Raw genomic sequence first — 23,797 nt, 5'->3', positions numbered from 1 at the left:
TGAACAGAAGCAGCAGTGATGAAGGAACTGAGAAAAGGGAATAGCACTTTTACAGGAGACATGGTGAGAAGAAAGATAGTCAAGATAGCTGTGAGAATCAGTAGGTTTATAAAAAATGTTGGCAGACAGTTTGTCACCAGAGATAGAGACAGAGAGACAGGGGAGAAATGGACTAAGTGAATTTGACGGCAGGTTGGAGGCTGGAGGCAAAGTTGATAAAATTGGTGAGCTAACGTCTGAGGGTCCAGGGCCACGATCTGTAGGTTGGAGGCCCGGAGGTGACCTGTCCTGGGGTTGAAGGCCAGTCTGCGTGTGGGTGGAGGGTGAGAAAGGGTCTGTGCCAAGGTGAGGCCACCCCCCCATGGTGAAAGAGTAACACTTTATATTCTGTCAGTGTACCTTCCAACTTGACTGTATGAATGTCAGCTTCTCCTTCTGGAAGACAAATTCTACCACCCCCCTCCATTTACTTCTTCTCACCTGCCTATCACTTCCCCCTCCTCCTTCCCTTTCTCCAATGGTCCACTCTCCTCTCAGATTCTGCTCCAGCCCTTTCCCACCCAACTGGCTTCACCTAAAACCTTCCAACCTTCTTTCCCCTCCCACCACCATTTTCTTCTGGCACTTACCCCCTTCTTTCTCAGTCCTGATGAAGGGTCTCAGCCCGAAATGCTGACTATTTACTCATCTCCACAGATGCTACCTGACCAACTGAGTTGCTCCAGCATTTTGGATGTGTTGATTTGAGAAAGGGTTTCTTTTGGTTTTGTTACGTGTTGCACGTTTGTCTGCATGTTGTTCTGCTGAACTTTGTGGGCATGCTCCATTGGCACTTGCGGACTTCCTCCAACAGATCCTCAGCTTGCGTTGGTTGTTAACGCACATAATGTACAGATTTCACTGTATGTTTTGACTTACATGTGATTTGTAAACAAATTTAAATCTAAACCTTTAAGGAGTTTTTGGGAACTAAATATGGAAATTTATAGGCTTAAGCACTGAGCTCTTTCCAATGACTATTTTGCTGCTACTTCCTTCAAGATGAATGCTTCTGTTGTTTATCCTGCTGTTGACAACTGTTTCTTGTACTCTTATAACCTATATCATGTCAATGTGATCCACACACACAAACATGGTTGATTAGACCATAAGACCATAAGACCATAAGATATAGGAGCCATTCAACCCACTGAGTCTGCTCTGCTATTCCATCATCGCTGATCCCGGATCTCACTCAACCCCATAGAACTACTTTCTCACCATATCCTTTGATGCCCTGACCGATCAAGATGCTATCAATTTACACTTTAAATATACCCATGGACTTGACCTCCACTGCAATCTGTGGCTGAGCATTCCACAAATTCACTACTCTCTGGCTAAGAAAATTCTGCCTTACCTCTGTTCTAAAAGGCTCCCCCCCCCCCCCCAATTCTGAGGCTGTGCCGTCTAGTTCCAGATACCCTCGCCATAGGACACAACCTCTCCACGTCCACCTTCTCTAGTCCTTTCAACATTCTGTAGGTTTAATTATGATTCTCCTGCAGTCTTCTAAATTCCAGTGAGTACAGGCTCAAAGCTGTCAAACACTCCTCATATGTTAGCCGCTTCATTCCCAGAATTACCCTCGTGAACTATCTCTGGACTCTCTCCAATGACACACATCCTTTCTGAGATATGGGGCCCGAAACTGTTGACAATACTCCAAGTGCTGCCTGACTAGTGCTTTATAAAGGCTCAGAATTATCTCCTTGCTTTTATATTCTATTCCCCTTGAAATTAATGCAAACATTGCATTTGCCTTCTTTACCACAGACTCAACCTGTAAATTAACTTTCTTGGAGTCTTGCACGAAGACTCCTAAGCCCCTCCGCATCTCTGATGTTTGAATTTCCTCCCCATTTACAGAATAGACCACACTATTGTTCCTTTTACCAAAATGCATTATCATACATTTCCCAACACTGCATACCATCTGCCACATTTTTGCCCATTCTTCCAATTTGTCAAAGTCCTGCTGCAATCACATTGCTTCCACAGCACTACCTACCCCTCCACCTATCTTCATATCATCTGCAAGCTTTGCCACAAAGCCATCAATTCAAATATCTAAATCATTGACAAACGATGTGAAAAGTAACGGTCACAATACTGACCCCTGAGGAACACCACTAGTTACTGGCAGCCAACCAGAAGAGGTCCCCTTTTTTACCACTCACTGCCTCCTGCCTGTCGGCCATTCCACTATCCATGCCAGTATCTTTCCTGTAACACCATATGATTTTATCTTGTTAATCAGCCTTATGTGAGACACCACTATGCCAAACCTCCTCCTATAGTATGATAACATGGACTCCTGACATAATCTACCTTGTTATGACCTTGCACCTTATTGTCTGTCTGCACTTCACTTTCTCTGTTTAACTTGTACAACCTCAATGCACTGTTGTATTGGATAGCATGTAAAACAGTGTTCACTGTACCCCAGTACGTGTGACAATACTAGTATATCAATTTACCCGTTCACCCAGCACCCCGATCTGTCCATCACTCTCACACCCGCTCCCCACCTGCCACTGGTTCCCTTTTGCACCTCTCTTTTTTCTGTCCGTGCTCCACCATCCTCTCCCATTGGATACCATCATCACCATCATCCCTTTGTCACTTCCACCCATCACCAGCTCTTGTTCCACCCCTTCCCTCCACCACCTCGCTATACTGAACACCTCCCCTTTACTTTTCAGTCCAATAGAAGGGGCTCAACATGAAATATCAACTGTTTATTCCCTTCCATATAGTTTTGTTTTAGAGCAAGTGTCTAACTTTTGTCGGCACCTTTATGAAGATAATCTTTACTTTCAACAGCATTCCACTGTTGATTTTAACTGGACTACATCGTCTTCAGAAACTTTGATGGGAATTGAATTCAGAGTTCTGGATCAATAGCTTTGAATTCTGATTTCCAGCCCATCAACTTCACACCTGTTATTATACCCTTTGATAGTGGAGTAGTTTGCTATGTGTAAATTAACTGTTGGCTGTATCACATTTGAAACTATCATCCCTTCCTTTCTCTTCACCTGCCCATCAGCTCCCTTTAGTATCCCTTCTACTTCCATTCTGGTCCACTCTCCTCTCCAAATAGATTCCTTCTTCTTCACTCCTTTGCCTCTTTCACTTATCACATCCCAGTGTCTCACTTCATTCCTCCTCACCTTCCCACCTAGTCTCAACTATCACCTGATGTTTCAGGCCGAGACCCTTCATCAAGACTGCAAAGTTGGCAGGTGAGGAGAAGGTGGATAGATGGGGGAGAGGAAACGAAGTGCGAAGGTGAAAGATGATACTTCTACTCCTCGCTCTCCCCACACCTTCTTAATCTGGCTTCTTCCCCTTTCCCTCCCAGCCCCTCTGGTGCCCCTCCTCCATGCCCTTCTCTCACAATCCATTCTCCTCTCCTATCAGATTCCTTTTTCTTCAGCCCTTTACCACTTCCACTTATCACCTTCTAGCTTCACATTTCATTTCCCCTCCCACGTCCACCACCTTCTCATCACCTGGCCTCACCTAACATCTGCCAACATGAAGTTTTCCCCTCCGCCACCTTCTTCTTCCCCCTTCCTTTCCAGTCCTGACGAAGGGTCTCCGCCTGAAACATCAACTCTATCTAACCTACTGAGTTCCTCCAACATATTTCTATGTGTTGCTCTGGATTTCCAGGATCTATAGAATTTCTTGAGTTTGTTATTCCCAGGTTGTCTTTAACATGAATTCATCCTCGGGATTCAAATTCAGAGTACTGGATCAAAGGTCTGGAATTCTGATTACTTGCCCATCAAATTCAGATCTGCTATTATTATCCCTCTGACAAGGGAGTAGTTTACAATCTATAGGTGTTTACTATGTATAAATTAGTTGCTACAAATCCCCCATTGCCAACTATCACAATGGATTATACTCAGTGGCTACTTTATTAGGTATACATGCTTTTTAATCCAAATATCTAATCAGCAATCATGTGGCAGCAAGTCAATGCATAAAACCATGCAGACATGATCAGATATGTTGTTCAGACCAAACATCAGAATGGAGAAAAGATATGATCTATGTGTCTTTGACCAGGGATGGATTGCTGGTGCCAGACAGGTTGGTTTGAGTATCTCAGAAACTGCTGATTTACTGGTATTTTCACACAATACAGTCTCTAGAGTTTACAGAGAACGGTGTGAAAAACGAAAAAAAAACTTCCAGCGAGTGTTTTCTGGGGAAGAAAACACCTTCTCAACAAGAGAGGTCAGAGGAGAATGACCAGACTAGATCAAGCTGACAGGAATGTAACAGTGCAAATAACAATGCAGCATGTCAGTGGTGCACAGAAGAGCATCTCGGAACGCACAACATGTCGACACTTGAAGTGTATGGGCTACAGCAGCAGGATGCCATGGTCATAACTAATAAAGTGGCCAGTGTATGTATATTCCAATGGCTGAAAATTACCCTAAAAGATCCCGAGAGAGTAAAATGCCTGTAAAATGGGACAATGTTAAAAAATGCATCCAAAGACCACAAGATGTGTTTTCCAGTCTTGGCCAAGTGTGCCATTGAGTGGTTGAGTCTTACCTTGCCCTTATCAAAGTAGTCAATGATTTTATTGTATAGGTTCTCCTTCAGTTGCCGCTGAGTCTGTGAGCCCTGGAAGTCTTGGACGTGCAAGGCAGCTTGGTCATCTGTCCACTAGATTACCAAGAGAAGAAACAGAGAATCAGTGAATATGAAAATGACTCAAAAATTAAAGGAAGAAGATGCTGAAAACCTACAATAGAAATAAAACCTGGAAACACAACAAAAAAATTCTGGAGTAACTCAGCAGGTCAAGCAGCAACTATGGAAAGGAATAAACAGTTGACATTCTTTATCAGGCTTGGAGAGGATGGGTAGAAGAAGCCAGAATAGGAAGGTGAGGAGATGGGAAGGAGTACAAGCTGGCAGATGATATCTGAAAGCAGGATAGATGAGTGGGGATGAAGTAATAAGCTGGGTGGAAAAGGTAAAGGGCCGAAGGAGGAATCTGACTGGAGAGGAGAGTGGACCATGAGAGAAAGGGAAGGTGGAAAGGCACCACAGGAAGAATCGGAAATGGAGAAGAGAAAAGCGAGAAGGGAGGGATATTACAAGAAGTTAGAGTAATCAATGTTCTTTCTGTCAGGCTGGAGGCTACCAAGACAGAATATAAGGTGTTGCTCTTCCAGTCTCAGAGTGGGCTCATTGTGACAGCAGAAGAGGTCATGGACTGACATGTCTGAATGGGAATGGGAAGTAGAAACGAAATGGATGGCTACCAGAAAAACCTGTCTGTAGTGGGGAAAAATCTGGAAATAAACAGCAGATCCGATACCATCTGTGGATAGCAAAGTTAAGCTATGACAATAAAATTAATTTTTCCTAATTCCTTTGGAATACTAAAAATTACAGTTTTCCGAAGTGATAACATTGGATTGTTGACCCCACCCTCTCTTTCTGGCTTCTGTTTCCTTCCAGTCCAATCTGATGAAGTGCTCTCCTCCAAAAATGTTGACTGTTTATTCTTTTCCATTAACCTGCTGAATTCCTCTGGCATTTTGTGTGTGTTGCTCTGGATTTTCTAGGAGCTGCAGAATCTCTTGTGCTTGTAACATTGGATTTGTTATTTTGAAGAACCATCACCTGCTATCCGTCATAACTAAACTCCTTATCCCTGTCACATGATGATTTACTAGACTCCATATCAAATATTGTGTTTTGCTCTGAGTAATGTCCCACTATATTGGACCTGGAAGGTTCTGATATTGAAATGATGCTTGGAATTAATCCATTGAAATATTGAAGCAGTCTACTGACTCAAGCTTTTTTATTCAATTACATTCCATAAATGCGATGGCCATTCTGGCCTTTGAACCATTCGTCACAGAATAATACAGCACTGAAACAGGTCCTTCAGCCTGACTCACCCATGCTGATCAAGATGCCCATCTAAGTTCATCCAACTTCCCTGCATTTGACCCATCTCTCTCGAAGCCAGAGGTTCCAAATTTGTTTATGCCATGGAGCCCTACCATTAACCAAAGGATTTGTGGATCCTGGGTTGGGAAACCCTGCTTTAAATCTTTCCTATTCGTGCACCTGCCCCACTGTCTTTTAAATGTTTTATTGTTCTATAGTGTACTTGCTCTTTCCAAATACGTATCACCTTCTGTGTGAAGAAGTTGTCCCTTTTACAATTTTTTCTCCTCTCATTTTGAACCCACGCGTCCTAGCTTTTCATTCCCTTTTCCTGGGTTGTGGGGGGGGGGGGGGGTGGGGAGAGTCTGTGTGCATTCTCCCTATCCATACCTCCTTTGATTTTAAACACATCATGCTGTCAGTATTATTTTTTATTATTTGTATTAGAATTCATATTCTCAGTATTGTTTTATTTACACAATTTGTCCTCTTTTGCACATTGGTTATTTGTCAGCCTTGGTTTATGTAGAGCGTTTCAGAAATTCTATTGTATTTCTTTATACTACTGCAAGAAAATAAATCTCTAGGAAGTATAAGGTAATATTTACATACTTTGAAATTAAATTTTACTTTGGCAAGATCCGACTAGTCCAGACTCACAGGCATACTGGTCAAATAAGACGAGCTTAAAGACTCTACTCTGACACACACCCCATGCCCTGCAGGGATTCTTATGGCAGGTCTTGTGCAAGCAGACAACCCCTCTCCAAGGCTGTGCTGGTGAAGTCTGCACTAGAATTTCTGGAAGTCAACTTGGAAACTGTCTACCTTGACCAGGCTTTCCAAAAAGCTAGCCAGGCCCTCATTTAGATTTAGATGCAGATTCGCTTTAGGTGCTGTGTCTACATTGACGCATACAATGAAGCGCGTTGTTTGCATCAACAACCAGCACAGTCGGAAGATGTATGGGAGGCAGCCCGCAAGTGGTGCCATGCTTCTGGTGCCAACGTGGCATGTTCACAACTCACTAACCCTAACCTGTACATCTTTGGAAGGAAACCCAAGAGGTCACAGGGAGAATGTACACTCTCCTTAAAGACAGTGGCAAGTGTTAAATGCCAAATAGTGACCGATGGGGCTGTAAAGTGTTGCGCTAAACCACTACACTGCTGCGCTGCCCAAAACACTCAAACTCTACACGGCACCAGAGGTCAAGATTGACCCCAGGATGGTGGCACTGTGAGGCTGCGTCAGAGGTTGGGCAGCGGGAGGAAGCAGTGAACAAAGCAGAAGAGAGTGAACTGAAGATCTGGTGGAACTTCAAGATTGTGGAGGCTTGAATGAGGTTTTGAAAACCAAGGGCAGAATTTGTAAGTAGACCAGGATCCAGTGTAAATCAGCAAGTGCAGGCTGACAGAATGGTACAGGAAACGTTTGACACACTTCAAGAGTCGGGAAGTTATGTTCAGTGGCCACTTTATTAGGTACACCACTATAGCTGTTTATTAATGCAAATATCTAAACAGCCAGAAGAAAGTCTGCAGATGCTGGAAACCCAAAGCAGCATACATAAAATGCTGAGGAAATCAGTAGGCCAGGCGGCATCTATGGAAAAGAGTAAACAGTTGACATTTCAAGCCGAGAGCCTTTATCAGGGGTCAATGAAGGGTCTCGGACCAAAACGTTAACTGTTCACTCTTTTCCATAGATGCTGCCTGCCCTGCTGAGTTCCTTCAGCATTTTGTGTGTGTTGCACCTAATCAACCAACTGTGGCAACAACTCAATGCATAAAAGCATACAAAGTCAAGAGGTTCTGTTGTTCAGACCAAACATCAGAATGGGGAGGAAATGTGATCTAAGTGACTTTGACCAATGAATGTTTGTTGGTGTCAGATGGGGTGGTATAACTATTTCAAAAACCTAAAAATACACAAGTCACCTGGACCAGAGGAACTGCACCCTAGGGTTCTGAAGAGGTAGCGTTAGAGACTGTGGCGGCATCAGAAACAATCTTTCAAAAATCATTGGACTCTGACATGGCACCAGAAGACTGGAAAATTGCAAATGTCATTCCACTCTTTAACAAAGAAGGAAGGCAACCGAAAGGAAATTATAGATCAGTTAGCCTGACCTCAGTGGTTGGGAAGATGTTAGACTCAATTGTTAAGGATGAGGTGATGGAGTACTTGGTGACACAGGACAAGATAGGACAAAGTCAGCATGGTTTCCTTCAGGGAAAATCCTGCTTGACGAACCTGTTGGAATTCTTTGAGGAGATTACAAGTAGGATAGATAAAGTGGATGCAGTGGATGTTGTATATTTGGATTTTCAATAGGCCTTTGACAAGATGCCACACATGAGCCTGCTTACCAAGTTAAGAGCCCATGGTAGTACAGGAAAGTTACTAATGTGGTTAGTGCAATGGCTGATTGGAAGAAGGCAGTGAGTGGGAATAAAAGGATCCTTTTCTGTTTGGCTGCCAATGACTAGTGGTGTTCTGCAGGGGTTGGTGTTGGGACCACTTCTTTTTATGCTGAATATAAATGATTTAAGATGATATGGCCAAGTTTGCAGATGATATGAAGAGTGGTGGAGGGGCAGGTGGTGTTGAGGAGACAGGAAAGATGCAGAAGGACTTAGACAGATTAGGAGAATGGGCAAGAAAGTGGCAAATGAAGTATAATGTTGGAAAATGTATGGTCATGTACTTTGGTAGTAGAAATAAATGTGCGGACTATTTTCTAAACAGGGAGAGAATCCAAAAATCTGAGATATAAAGGGAATTGGGAGTCCTTGTGCTGAACACCCTAAAGGTTAACTTGCAGGTTGAGTCAGTGGTGAGGAAGGCAAATGCAATGTTAGCATTCATTTCAAGAGGTCTAGAATATAAGAGCATGGATGTGATGCTGAGGCTTTATAAGGCACCGGTGAGGCCTCACCTTGAGTATTGTGAACAGTTTTGGGTTCCTCTTCTTAGAGGAGATGTGCTGGCATTCTAGAGGGACTAGAGGAGGTTCACAAGGATGATTCCAGGAATGAAGGGAATATAATATGAGAAATGTTTGATGGCTCTGGGTCTGTACTCGCTGGAATTTAGAAGGATGAAGGGGGATCTCATTGAAACCTTTTGAATATTGAAAGGCCGAGACAGAGTAGATGTGGGAAGGATGTTTCCCATGGTGGGAGAGTCTGGGGCAAGAGGGTACAGCCTCAGGATAGAGGGGTGTCCATTCAAAACAGAGATGCTGAGAAAGTTCCTTAGCCAGAGGGTGTGGAATTTATGGAATTTGTTGCCACGTGCAGCTGTGGAGGCCAAGTCATTGGGTGTACTTAAGGCAGAGATTGATACATTCTTGATTGGACCTGGCATCAAAGGTTATGGGGAGAAACTGGGGTTGAGGAAGAGAAAAGAAAAAGATCAGCCATGATGAAATGGCAGAGCAAACTTGATGGGCTAGATAGCCTAATTCTGCTCTTATACCTTTTGGTCTTATGATCTTATCACAAAAACTGCTGGTCTCCTGGGATTTTCCTGCAGAACTGTCCTTAGAGTTTACAGAGAAAGGTGGAAGAAACAAAAACAAATCCAGTGAGCAACAGTTCTGTGGGTGACAATGCCTTGTTAACGAGAGAGGTCAAACTGTTTCCAACTGACAGGAAGATGGCAGCAACTCAAATATCCATGTATTACAACAGTGGTGTGCAGAAGACCATCTCTAAGACCTCGTCAAACTTTGAAGTGGATGGCCTACAGCAGCAGAAGACCATGAACATACACTCAGTGGCCACTTTATTGGGTAACAAAGTGGCTACTGAGTGTGTGTTGCAATGTTGCAAATTTATAGAACTCCAGGTAAGCCGCATCTGGAGTCCTGGAGTGGCAAAAGTGAATGCGGGTCCCTTGGAGGACGAGGAGGGGGAATTGATATTGCGTAGTGAGGAAATTGCCGAGACTTTGAGTGACTGTTGTGTGTCAGTCTTCATGGTGGAGGACACATTTAACACGCCAAAGAGAGATGCTATGGATGCAATGGGAGATAAGAGTCCAGGAGACTCTTAGAAGACCTCCACCACTGTCGCTGGCCACGCATTCACCACTCTCTGTATAAAAAATTTACCCCTGATATCTCCTCTGCACCTGCTTCCAAGCACTTTAAAGCAGTGCCCTCTCATGCTAGCTGTTTCAGCCCCTGAAAAGCCTCTGACTATCCACAAGATCAACGCCTCTCATCATCAAAATTGTGAAAGGGATTGACAAGATAGAGGCAGGAAAGCTGTTTCCACTGCTAGATGAGACTAGAACCAGGGGACCTAGCCTCAAGATTCGGGGGAGTAGATTTTAGGACAAAGATGAGGAGGAACTGCTTTTCCCAGAGAGTGGTGACTCTGTGGCATTCTCGACCCATTGAAACAGTGGAGGCTGCCTCAGTAAATATATTTAAGACAAGGTTGGATAGATTTTTGCATGGAAGGGGAATTAAGGGTTATAGGGAAAAGGCAGGAAGGTGGAGATGAGTCCATGGTTAGATCAGCCATGATCTTATTGAATGATCAGGCTCGATGGGCCAGATGGCCTACTCCTATTTCTCAGCCTGAAATGTCGACTGCTTATTCTTCTCCATAGACGCTGCCTGACCTGCTGAGTTCCGGCAGCATTTTGTGCATATTGTTCTGTAGTTTTGCATACAGTTTGGTCAGCCCATTATAGGAAGGATGTGGTGGCTTTGGAAAGGGTGCAGAAGAGGTTCCTTAGGATGCTTGGTGTGTTAAACCCAAAGAACCTGAAGCCAAATTAAATAGGGCACTTAATCCAAGTATGATGTTAAATCAGGCAAAATTATTAAACATCATATTTTCACCTGAGCAATCTTGCTTGAAAAATAACATGAAAGCAAAAGATATTAAAGTTAAATAATAAAGTATCAATTAAAACAGATACATTTATTTCATTATAAGCTGTTCCCAAGACTCTAAGAAAGACATAAAGAATTACTTTTAAATTAGATTTTATTTTCCCTCTTTTCCAAAGGGAAATCAAACTTGGATCTTTATGATTAATGTGCATGTTTGTTCAGTCATGTTTACCTTGAAAATCCACCTGTAATCCAATTTATCAGTATTCAGCCAAGCTCCAAGAAACTTTAATGAAATATATCAAGCAAGCAAGTTGAAATTATATATGTTTTTGGAGATCTAATTAATTCTATTCCCTTTGAAAAGCTCACTGACAATCAAGGGATGATTAAACAATTGTCGCTATTGGGAAGAATCAACAGAATGCTGGCTTGATCCCTTAGCTGTTCTGGAGTGCTGCTTAGAAGCATTACAGTTAGAAAGTCATGGGTTCGAATCCCACAATGCCATTACTATCTAATAGAGGAAGTGTGGTAAACTATGTGTATACCTGTCTGGACACGCCCCTCTGCTGACTGCTCCTGTGGCTCCTCCCACAGACCCCTGTATAAAGGCGATTGGAGGCACTGCTCCACCCTCAGTCTTCAAGATGTTGTGGTCACTTTTGCTGCTAATAAAAGCCTATTGTTCGCCTCCCGTCTCCGAGAGTTATTGATGGTGCATCAGGAAGTCAGTTATGATTCAATCATATGTATAGTACTGTGCAGAAGTCTCCAGCACATGTATATAGCACAGGTGTCTGAGACTTTTGCACAGTACTCTATTTGTCAATGTGGAGCAGAGAGTGAGTTTGTAAATCTGGTGGGAGTAAAGGACATTGGGAATGGCGAGGGTGGAGTGCCACGGGAGGGGTGTGAGGCAGGTGGCAAAGGATGGCCAGGGGTGGGTGGTGTTGTGCTGCAGACACACCCAGCCCTGAGAAACCAGGCAAGGTCATTTGACTCCAGACCATTGGTTTATTTATCATTACAGAATGCGTCTCTGATGCTTCCTGCTCCCTCCCTTCTCCCTTCCCCTTTTCCCGACCATGATCCCCCTCTCCCTGGCCCCATTCACTCTCGGTCCACAATAGAGAGCCATATCAAAATCAGGTTTATCAACAAGGAACACAGAACATTACAGCACATTACAAGGCCCTTTGCCCCAAGATGTTCAGCTGACCATTTTAACCTCCTCTAAGATTGATATACCCTCCCTTCCCACATTACCCTCATTTTTACTGTCTTCTCGCCTTGCTATTCTTTTTTAATTTCTCTTTTCCTCTCCTTCTACTGTCTTTGCCAAATGTTGATATGAGGTTCGTCTTGGTCTTGCTGTGTCGCTGCATCACTGCGCTAATGTGTACTAAACTGGGTTGACAGTTTGAGGCGTGAAGAGCAAATCAGAAGTGAAAAGGTCACGCCTCAGATCTCACTGTGACTGATGTGCATGAGAAGCAGCCATTAGTTCACCTCAGTCCTTCAATCAAAACATGAGCATCATGTCAACAGCAGGCTCTCGATGAAGTGGAATGGAAAGTAAAGGTTTAGGTTCAAGTGAGGTCTGTGGACTTTCAACCTGATATGTGTATACTGTCAAATGAAACAACGCTCCTCCAGACCAAGGTGCACAACACCGTACATACAACACACAGCACATGAATCAATATTATCACAAATAAATTAACAAATAATAAGGTGCATTTAGACAAAAAGTTAAAAAGTATCACACTATGGACACTTCATATGTAATGAGACCTGGGTAGTGACAAGGAGGGGCCCTTGCTACAATACCTCATGCCTGATGGTAGGGGGTTAAAGAGATTATTGGATAGATGGGAGGGATCATTCATCAAGGTACAAGTCTATGACTAGCTTCATGGCATTTCTTTGCAAGGACAATCACACCTCCCCGCCAAAGTTCAATAGTAAATGCAACAGCCTCAATTTACATAACACAGCACACAGCCCCACTTTACAGAAGCTTCACGAAGCAAGACTTGCATCTGTGGCTAATAAGGCATGTGGTTCATAACACATCTGGTCACCCTATTATCAGGATTATTTCATTAAGCTGGAAAGAGTGCAAAGAAGATTTTGAAGAAGTTGGGAGAGGTTGGGCAGGCTAGGAGTTTATTCCTTGGAGTGTAGGAAACTGAGGGATGAACTTACAGAGGTGTGTAAAAATCAAGAGGGGCATAGACAGGGGTGAATGTTCAGAGATTCTTCCCTGGGAAAGGTAATTACAAATAGTAGGCACAGGAAAGTGGGTTCATGGAACAGTCTGACATTTTGACAGAAAAGCTAAGAGAAATATGGACCAAATGCGGCAAATGAGACTAAATTGGTTGTCATGGACATGTAAAATATTAACAGTGCAATATATAAAATTACTGCAATACAGGCAAAATTCTTAGGCACCCTAGCTATATATATATGTGTGCTGCTGACTTTTTCAAAGTACTGGATATCAGTATACTATATAACTACAAAATATGTAGATGCCCAAAGTATAGTAATTTTAATTTGACCCATTCAAGCCTATAGATTTTATTCGCTGTGGAGGCTTTCTTACTCTTGTGGGATAACATCTTTCCTGACAAAGGGCTCACTCTGCTTGATGATTGAAATTTATGGCTGTGAAATAATCTCTGTGGTGATTGCAGGAATTGATTCTCAGACTGCAGAAAGTGGTTCTGCCAACTCTGGGCACCTTTCTTCTCCTTTCTCCAAGATGCTCCATCAGCATTTCCATGATTACTTGTTCTCTTGAATTTGACCTTGTAATTGAGTCCTCCAAGGAACAGAGCCTATATTTGCATTCATGCTGCCACTGCTGTTGGTGGAACACCCTTCTTTTTGAAATCCACCTCACAGTGCTTTGTCCATTGCCATTTCTTCCCAATCTGTAGTAATGAGTTCAAGGGGTGAAGAGCAGTAGCCAGGTTTGGCAGGAACATGTTATAGTAATTGATAAATCCTAAAAAGAACCAAAACTCTGACAAGTCGTTTGACCTTGGTACATCCACCAGTGCTTGAATTTTCTCACCACATTTGTGTAAACCTTGTACATCAATGGTGTGACCACAGTAAGTGATGCTTGGTTTAAAGAACTCACACTTGTTGCATTGTGCTCTGAGCCCATAATCTTCTAGTCTTTTTAATACCGTCCTGAGATTTTGGAGATGTTTCTTGTCATCCATACTGGTAGCAATGATGTCATCCAAGTAACTCTGTGTTCCTGGAAAGCCTTTCAGCACCCCGTCTATAGCTTTCTGCCAGATTGCAGGTGCACACACTACTCCAAAAATAAGCTTATTATAATGATAGAGCCCTTTTGGATGTTTTGTTTATGGTGAGAAACACTTTGGACTCTCCTTTCTTCTCCATCTGCTGATAGACCACAGCTAAGTCCACTTTGTTGAAGTGTTCCCCCCCCCCCCCCCCAGAAAGGTTTGCAAAGATATCCTTTATCCTGGGCAGATGGTATTGATCAGCTTTCAGTACAGGGTTGATGGTAACCTTAGAATCACCACAGATCCCGACAGACCCATTCTTCTTGGCTGGTGGGCCTATGGGCTCCACTGAGCAAATTAAAGAATTCTTTCAGCCTCTATGTGATCTAGCTCACTGGCTATTCACTGGATGTTCTAAGGAAATGGATGGGCTTTGTAAACTTGGGTGTGACATTTTCATTTAACACCATTTTATCCTTGATATATTTATATTTTCCAATACCATCCTTGAACAATGCTGTGGCATCATTCAGTACCTTTCTTAATTTGTTTTCAGTAGACTCTTTTGTAGGGAATGTGGCATGCAAGTTGTGCACGGATCTCCAATCAAATTGTAGTTACCTCGGCAGCTCACGACCATACAATGTTGGCCCTTCTGTTTTTACCACACACAAGCCCAAAGTGGCTTGCTGGTTGATGTATTTCACTGTTACTAATGTCATTCCCATTGGAGCCATCTTTTCTTCAGTATACATTCTTATTTGGCGGATTCAGTTCAGTATCTTTGAAATGCCATTCAAGTTCATTATATGAAATGCCTGAAACAGCTGAGCCAGTGTCCAATTCCATTTTAATTAATTTTCATTCACTTCTGGTCTAAGCCATATTGCTTATCTACTATTAGTTTTCACATTATAAATCTCTAAGTTACTCTGTCTTGTGTCACCCTCATCATTATCAGACTTTTCATCTGAAACTGCAGCTTTATTTTTTTATCTTTTTAAACTGGACAATTTCTACTGCACTTTTTTAAAAACTTGAATGCCTCGCTGTGCTTCAATACGTAGCTAACCTTCTCAAGTTTGTTCAAAATGTCTTCATCACCACTGCTATGTTTTGCAACTCCAAAACATAAAAACTAAGTAAAACATAAATATGGTGCCTGGAGATAACTCGTGCACTTTTAGTTTCTTTTTTACTTTAAGTGAGGCACCTGCATATGACGCAGTGGCATGATGATGTATGCCATTTATGTACTTTTACAGATAACCTGTAATGAACTAATTAAACAGAGTTCTTAATCAAACAATATTTACAACATTACTCAAATATGACTGAAATATTAAATATACAACAATTACTAAATCTGATGATGGCAACAAAGGGTTAATTTCATTGCTGAAGTGAAAATGGAACTTTAATACTCTGCTGCAAAGCTAAGTTAACCTCCTGGCCCCAGCAGTTGTGGTTGCAATTGGAAATAATCGGCACAGTGATTGTGTTCATTGATCTAAAGGAGTGGGTAAGCAGAACTGTAATCACTATTGACTCGAGCTTAGCTAGAGTTGTAGAGTTATATGGCACTGAAGCAGAACCTTTGGCCCAACCTGTCCACCCTGGCTAAGTTGCCTATCTGAGCTATAGTAGTGTGCAAAAGTCTTAGGTGCATGCAAAATAAATCTGTAAAATGAAGATGCTTTCCAAAATAATGAAATGAAAGGCTTCTGAATATCCAAAAATTCACCACAAAGAGCAGTAAGCAGTAAAATCTAAATCAAATCAATATTTGGTGTGACCACCCTCTGCCTTTAAAACTGTATCAATTCTCTTTGGTACACTGTCATGCAATTTTTAAAGAAAATTGGCTGCCTCTTGCAGAACTTGCTACAGCTCTTCTGCAGATTGTCGCTAGGTTCTGTCTTTCCAGGTAATCCCAGACAGGTTCTGTGGGGGCCACACCATCTGAAACCATATAAAAAATCTAGGGTGCCTAAGACTTTTGCACAGAACTGTAGTTTCATATGCTTGCATTTGGCTCATATTCCCTTAAACATTTCCTATCCAAGTGCCTGCATAAATATCTTTATTGTTGTAATTATGCCTGCCCCACCCCTTTCTCTGGCACGTTATGAACACAAGACGTTCTACAGATGCTGGAAATCCAGAGCAACAGAAAGCTGGAGGAACTCAGCAGGTCAGGCAGCATCTATGGAAAGGAATAAAATAAACATTTCAGGACAAGACTCTTCATTAGGATTGGAAAGGAAGGGGGAAAGTGGTCAGAATAAAAAGGTGGGTGCAGGGGAAGGAGTGCAAGTTTGTAGGTGATAGGTGAAGCTATCACTTCGCAGCTTCTCACTTAATTCCCCCCCCCCCCACCAACCATCTACCTTCCCCCTCCCCTGGGAGATGATGAAAAGAATATTCAGAACTTAGGACCCAAGCCACTGAAGATAAGTATGCAATAGATCAGGGGAAAAGGTGGTGAGTGCATGAGAAGCTATTCCAGAAAGAAGATAGAGGCATCAGGCAGCTTGCAGAGATGGTTACAGAGGTGGGGAGGGCAGGGACCGAGCAAATTTCAGGACCCATAGTTGAGACAGATCAGTTTCAGTTTTTCAGATTCAGATTTATTTATCACATGTACATCGAAAAATCCAGTGAAATGTGTCATTTGTGTTCACAACCAACACGCCTAAGGGGCACCCCACGAGCGTCGCCATCCACTCTGGCGCCAACATCGCACACCTACAGAGCTTGGCAGTACACAACAAGCAGTAAAGCAACAACAGATTACAAACTCAGGTTACAGGCTTGAATAAATCCGAATTATGTCGAGTTTATTCTCATATGCTCGTCCATATATGCACAGGTGCAATGAAAAACTCTCTTGCAGTAGTATTGCAGGCACATTGCATCATACCATACAAACACAAAAAAATAAATTTAACATAAATCACAGACAACTTCTATAAGAGAGAATACAACTGGAACAATAATTTTTCCAGCACATGGAAAATGCTGGAGGAACTCAGATTGGGCAGCATCCATGTTAGTCCATTTTAGTGCAAAGTGCTCAAAGTGCTCATCGAATTGCTAAACAGCACTGATAAGCTTTACATCTGAGGTACTGCCAGACAAGGAGTCTCAAACTCTGTATGAGTTAACGAGCTCAGAAGATTGCGATTCAAGTGTCTGAACTCAATTTTCTTGCTGATTCTCCAATGAACGCAGATGAAATATTAAATCAAATGACCATCTGCTTGTTAAATGAATTTTAAAGAAACTGTTTTGAAAAAGTGAGGAGTGATTCTCGACCATGAGATATAGATTTTCCTGCATCATTTCTCCCTGATCACAGGCAGCAATGTATATTTATTCTTTGAGACTCAGGACCGGCAGGTAACACTGCTGCTAGGAACACTAGTTAGATGAGGGGAGTGACGTGTAGGCAGAATAGAGACACAGATACGAGCAACAAGGTTGATTCATGAGGAAAAAAATTGAAATTAAATTTTACCATTGCTTCAACAATGGCCACAAAGATAATCAAAGGGAAAACACAAGTGTGAAAAATATTAATGAGAATGTCAAGCATAAACATTAATCTTATATAAGTTGGGATGTTCAGTGCATAAATCATCAATATGCATTAGCTGGGTACTCAGCCTGATTCAGACTTGGAGAAATCTCATGTCTTATGAAGATCTTTTGAGTAAATGAGGGTTTTTTGTTCCAGAGCAAAGGAGAATGAGTTGACTTGATAGAAGTGTACAAAATGATGAGTCATAGATTGAGTGGACGGCTGGAGACTTTTTCCCAAGGTGAAAATGGCTAATATGGGGGGCATGATTATAAAGTGATTGGAGGAGAGAATGGGGGGGTGAAATAAATGTCATTTTTTTTCCACAAAGAGTGGTGAGTGCATGGAATGCCCTGTCAGGTGTGGGGGTAGAGGCAGATACATTAGGACCATTTAAGAACATATTAGATAGGCACATGGATGATATAAAAATAGAGGACTATGTTAGAGGGAAGAGTTAGATTGATCTTAGAGTGGGTTAAAGAGTCAGTGCAACATCTTGGGCCAAAGGGCCTGTACTGTACTATACCTGTAATGTTCTATGTTCTAAGCTTCAAATCTTTGTGAGAAGAGAGGAGAGCTGGTATTTATGGTATACATCATATTGGACATTGTCTGGGCATTGATTTCCTCAAGAATCTTAGAATCATATAGGATGGAAAGAGACTAAGTAACACACACAAAATGCTGGAGGAACTCAGCAGGCCAGGCAGCATCCATGGAAAAGAGTACAGTCAAAGTTTTGGCCTGAAACATTGACTGTACACATGAAATGAATGTTAACATCACATTTGCCTTCCTCACCACAGACTCAACCTTCAAGTTAACCTTCAGGGAATCCTGCACAAGCCTCCCAAATCCCTTTCTGCCTCACTTTTTTGTACGTTTTCCTTCATTTAAAAATCATCAGCCCTTTCATTTCTTCTACCAAAGTGCATGACCATACACTTCCCAACACTGTATTCCACCTGCCATTTCTTTGCCCATTTTCCTAAACTTTCTAAATCCTTCTGTAGCCTCTCTACTTCCTCTAAACTATCTGCCCCTACACCTAAGATCAGGGGCCCAAAACTGCTCACAATCCTCCAAGTGAAGACTGACCACGTGCTTTATAAAGTCTCACCAGTATTACATCCTTGCTTTTATATTCTAGTGCTCTTGAAATGAATGTTAACATCACATTTGCCTTCCTCACCACAGACCGAACCTGCAAATTAACCTTTATGGAATCCTGAACAAGTACTCTTAAGTCCCTTTGCACCTTAGTTTTTTCTATTTTCTCTCCATTTAGAAAATAGTTAACACTTCCATTTCTTCTACAAAAATGCATGGCCATGTACTTCCCGACACTGTATTCGACCTGCCATTTCTTTGCCAATTCTCCAAATCTGTCCAGGTTCTTCTATATCCTCCCTGCTTCCTCAACACCACCTGCCCCTATCTTCATATTGTGAGCAAACCTGGCTACAAAACCATCAATTCCATCATCCAGATCATTGACATATAACATAAACATCTCCCTGTGGATCACCACTAGTCAACAGCCAACCAGAAAATGTCCCCATTATTCCCACTCTTTGCTTCCTGCTGGTGTGCCATCAGATTTGATGGCACTTGACAGGGTAAATGCTCGAGAAGTGGTCACTCTGATGAGTGAATTTGAAACGGGATCAACTAATTAAGTGCAGATTTGGTGGAATTTGTTATATCACAGGGTTGCGAACCTTTTGAACACTCTACTTCAGAGAGCTTTGTCGCTGAGTTATGAATTAATTCTTGAGATGGAGTTGTTCTTTATGTGGAAAATTAATAGTGTGAACCAATGCATAAACTCTGTTCTTCTCGGCACATTGTTAAAGCTTGACATAAAGTCTGTCAAACCTGTACATTTGGAGTGGTGCAGCGTAATGATGTTACAACACCATTGACCCTGGTTCAATTCCTTTGCCTTCTATACAGAGTCTGTGCGTTCACCATGTGACCATGTGGGTTTCCTCTCACATTCCAAAGGTATACGGGTTAGTAGTTAATTGTTCACATGGGTGTAATGAAAGGAACAGCGCCTATTGCTGCATTGCATAGCTAAAAAAAAAGTTGTTGGTGAGACCACAGAGGAATACCACATGTATTTGTCACCTTGCTCAAGGGGTTCAGAGAAGGTCACTCAGTTATTTCTTGTGTTGAGGGAGTTGTCTTTTGAAACAACCTTGAAACAAGGTCGGGCAGTTCTCACTGGTATTGACTGAAATGTAAGATTCCAGGGAGCTTCAGTGGGTGGATGAAATGATGGATGCATATTTCTCTACACCTCTCACTATTCTCCCATTACATTCTCCCTCTGAATACATCCTCTTGCCTTGTTGTACCTCTATAAATAAATTAATAGAAGTAAACAACATGAGAAGATGCAAAGATTGAGTGGACAGCCAGACACTTCTTCCCAGGGCTAAATGGCTAATGCCAGGGGTGTTAAGATGATTGGAGGGAGGCGTAGGGGGGTGCTCAGTGTTCTTTTTTACCCCGCTCAGAGCTGTGGGTGTGTGGAATACCCTTCCAGGATTGGTGGTAAAGGAAGATACTTTAGCGGTATTTAAGAAATTCTTAAAGTAGATTCATGGATGATAGAACATTGGAGGGCTATGTTGGAGGAAAGGGTTAGATTCATCTTAAGGTAGGTTAAAGGGTTGTTACAATGCTGTGGGTCAAAGGGCCTGTACGTTGCTGTAGTGTTCTATGTTGTAGAACAATAAAGTGACCACTAAGTGTAAATTCATGGCCTTTTTCCGCTGTAGCCAAGTCACTTCACGATTCGACATCTTGTGCATTCAGTGATCACATTTCTTCCCCATTTTAATGTTTGGTCTGAACAACAACTAAACCTCTTTACCCCGTCTGCGTGCTGTTTTGTATTGAGATGGTTCACTGATTAGATATTTGCAGTAACGAGCAGGTGTACAGCCGTACCAAATAAAATGGCCACTGAGTGCATGTTCTATAATTACCATGCACTTCTGCAGATTAAATTCCATTTGCTGCACTTCCAACTACACTATAAGACCATAAGATACAGAAGCAGAATTAGGCCATTTGGCCCATCGAGTCTGATCTGTCATTTCATCATGGCTGATCTAATTTTCCTCTCATCTCCAATCTCCTGACTTCTTCCTGTATCCCTTCATACCCTGACCAATCAGGAATCTATTAGCCTCTGCTTTAAAAATACTGAAAGACTTGGCATCCATAGCTGCCTGTGGCAATGAATTCCATAGATTCACCACTCTTTAGCTAAAGAAATTCCTCTGCATCCCCATTCTAAAAGGACGCCACTCTATTCTGATGCTGTGTCCTCTGGTATTAGTCTCTCCACCCACTCTATCAAGGTCTTTTGACATTTGATAGGTTTCAATGAGATTACCTTTCATTTTCTGAATTCTTGTGAATGCAAGCCCAGAGCTCTTCTATGACAAGCCATTCAATCCTGGAATCACTTTTGTGAGCCTCCTTTGAACCCTCTCCAGTTTCAGCACACCCTTTCTCAGATAAGGGGCCCAAACCTGCTCACAGTACTCCAAGTGAGGCCTCACCAGTGCTTTACAAAGTTTCAAATTTACATCCTTGCTTTTATATTCTAGTCCCCTTGAAATTAATGTTAACATTGCATTTGCCTTCCTCACCACAGACTCAATCTGCAAATTAACCTTTATGGACTCCTGCACAAAGTCTCCTCTTGCACCTCAGGGTTTTGTATTTTCTCTCCATTTAGAAAATAGTCAATGCTTTCATTTCTTCTACCAAAATGCAAGACCACACACTTCCTAATACTCTATTCCATCTGCCATTTCTTTGGCCATTCTCCTAGTCTGTCGGTCCTTTTTTAGCCTCTCTACTTCCTCAAAAATACCTGCCCCTCACCTATCTTCTTATAGCCTGCAAGTTTTGCAACTAAGTCATCAATTCCATCATCCAAATTATTAATATATAACATAAAAATAATTAGTCCCATCACAGAGCCCGGTGGAACACCACTAGTCACTGGCAACCAGCCAGAAAAGTCTCTCTTAGCCTCCTGCCCATCAGTCACCACTTTATCCATGCCAGAATCTCCTCTGTAATCCATAGCTTGTTAAGCAGCTTCATGTGCGGCATCTTGTGAAAGGTCTTCTGAAAAACCAAGTACACAAAATCAACCAATTCTCCTTTCTCTATCCTGCTTTTTGCTTCTTTAAACAATTCCAACAGATTTATTGGGAAGATTTTTCTTTAAGGAATCCATGCTGACTATGGCCTATTTTATCATGTGCCTCCAAGTATTCTGGAACCTTAGGATTAATAGAGTCCAACATCTTCCCAACCACTGAGGTCAGAGTAACTGGCCTACAGTTTCCTTTCTTCTGCCTCTCTCCCTTCTTGAAGAGTGGAGTAACATCTGCAGTTTTCCAGTTCTCCGGAACCATTCCAGAATCTCGTGATTCTTGAGAGACCATTACTAATGTCTCCACAGTCTCTTCAGCCACCTCTTTCAGGACTCTGGGGTGTACACCATCTGGTCCAGATGACTGATCTACCTTCAGACCTTTCAATTTCCCAAGAACCTTCTCTCTAGCTTTGGCATCTTCATATACTTCATGTTCCCTGACACCTGGAAGTTCCACCATACTGCTAGTGTCTTCCACAGTGAAAACTGATGCAAAAAACTTATTCAGTATGTTTGCTATTTCATTGTCTCCCATTACTACCTCTCCAGCATTTTCCAGTGGTCCCATATCCATTCTCACCTCTCTTTTACACTTTATGTATCTGAAGAAACTTTTGGTATACTCTTTAATATTATTGACTAGCTTACTGACGTATTCCATCCTTACCTTCTCAATGATTTTTTTTACACCAAAATTACTAATCTGGGTAACAATTTCTGCAGCATTTACCCTGTTAAACGCATCAGAACTGATGGCAGACTGGCAGAAAGCAAAGAGGGGGAATAACGGTTGGCTGCTGGTGACTAGTGGTGTTCCACAGGAAAATTTCATGCTATATATCAATGATCTGGATGCTATAATTGATGGCTTTGTAACCAGTATTGACCATGATAGGAAGGCAGGTGTGAGGGCAGGTAGTGCTGAGGAAGCAGGGAGGCTTTAGAAGAACCTGAACAGATTAGGAGATGGGTGAAGAAGCGGCAGATGGAATACAGTGTAGAGAACTGTATGGTTATGCACTTCGGTAAATGAATAAAGAAACTGGAGGTGCAAATGGACTTGGGAGCAATATTTTTAGACAATATTAATATTGGTGGAGGGGCAGGTGGTTTTGAGGAAGTAGAGAGGCTACTGAAAGACTGAAACAGATTAGGAGAATGGGAAAAGAAACGGCCGTGCCCTTTGGTAGAAGAAATGAAAGGGTTGATTATTTTCTAAGTGGAGAGAAAATACAAAACGTTGAGATGCAAAGGGACTTGGTACTCATTGTACAGCATTCCCCAAAGGTTAATTTGCAACTTGAGGGTGCTGAGGAAGGCAAATGCAATGTTAGCATCATTTCCAGATAACTAGAATATAAAAGCAAGGATGTAATACTGAGACTTTATAAAACACTGGTGACGCCTCACTTGGAGTATTGTGAGCATTTTTGGCCCCTTACCTTAGAAAGGATGTGCTGAAACTGGAGAGGGTTCAAAGGAGATTTATAAAAATGATTCCAGGATTGAATGGCTTCTCATATAAAGAGTGTTTGATGGCTCTGGGCCTGCATTCACTAGAATACAGAAGAATAAGGGGTGACCTCTTTGAAACCTATCAAATATCGAAAGACCTTGAAAGGGTGGATGTGGAGGGGTTGTTTCCTACGATGGAAGAGTTTAAGTCCAGAGGAGACAGCCTCAGAATAGAGGGGACCTCCTTTTAGAATGGAGATGAGCAGGAATTTCTTTAGCCAGAGAGTGTGAATCTGTGGAACTCTTTGCTACAGATACACCATCTGTATGTTCCTGTCATATAACAAATTTTTCCTTGCAGTCAACCACACCGATAATATTTTTCACATATCTTCATCTTATCATTCCTCCAACAGCAGGAGTGTCTACGATCAGAGAGCAGTCTCGGAATCCAA

The 23,797-nt window shown here is 42.1% G+C and overlaps 1 protein-coding gene across 1 annotated transcript in view; it reads right to left on the bottom strand.

The window, feature by feature from the left end:
* The window catches only part of LOC132391940 (dedicator of cytokinesis protein 2-like), a 1,209,929-nt gene that overhangs the window by 101,347 nt on the left and 1,084,785 nt on the right, over positions 1-23,797 (bottom strand). Inside the window, exon 38 of the mRNA XM_059965744.1 lies at positions 4,621-4,734. Within this exon, the coding sequence (XP_059821727.1) occupies positions 4,621-4,734 (114 nt within the window). The remainder of the gene's footprint in view (positions 1-4,620; positions 4,735-23,797) is intronic.

Source organism: Hypanus sabinus, chromosome 3 (assembly GCF_030144855.1).
Source record: "Hypanus sabinus isolate sHypSab1 chromosome 3, sHypSab1.hap1, whole genome shotgun sequence".
Classification (NCBI taxonomy): Eukaryota; Metazoa; Chordata; class Chondrichthyes; order Myliobatiformes; family Dasyatidae; genus Hypanus; species Hypanus sabinus.
The sequence above is the reverse complement of the archived record's forward strand: the minus strand, read 5'-3'. Positions and strand labels throughout refer to the sequence as shown.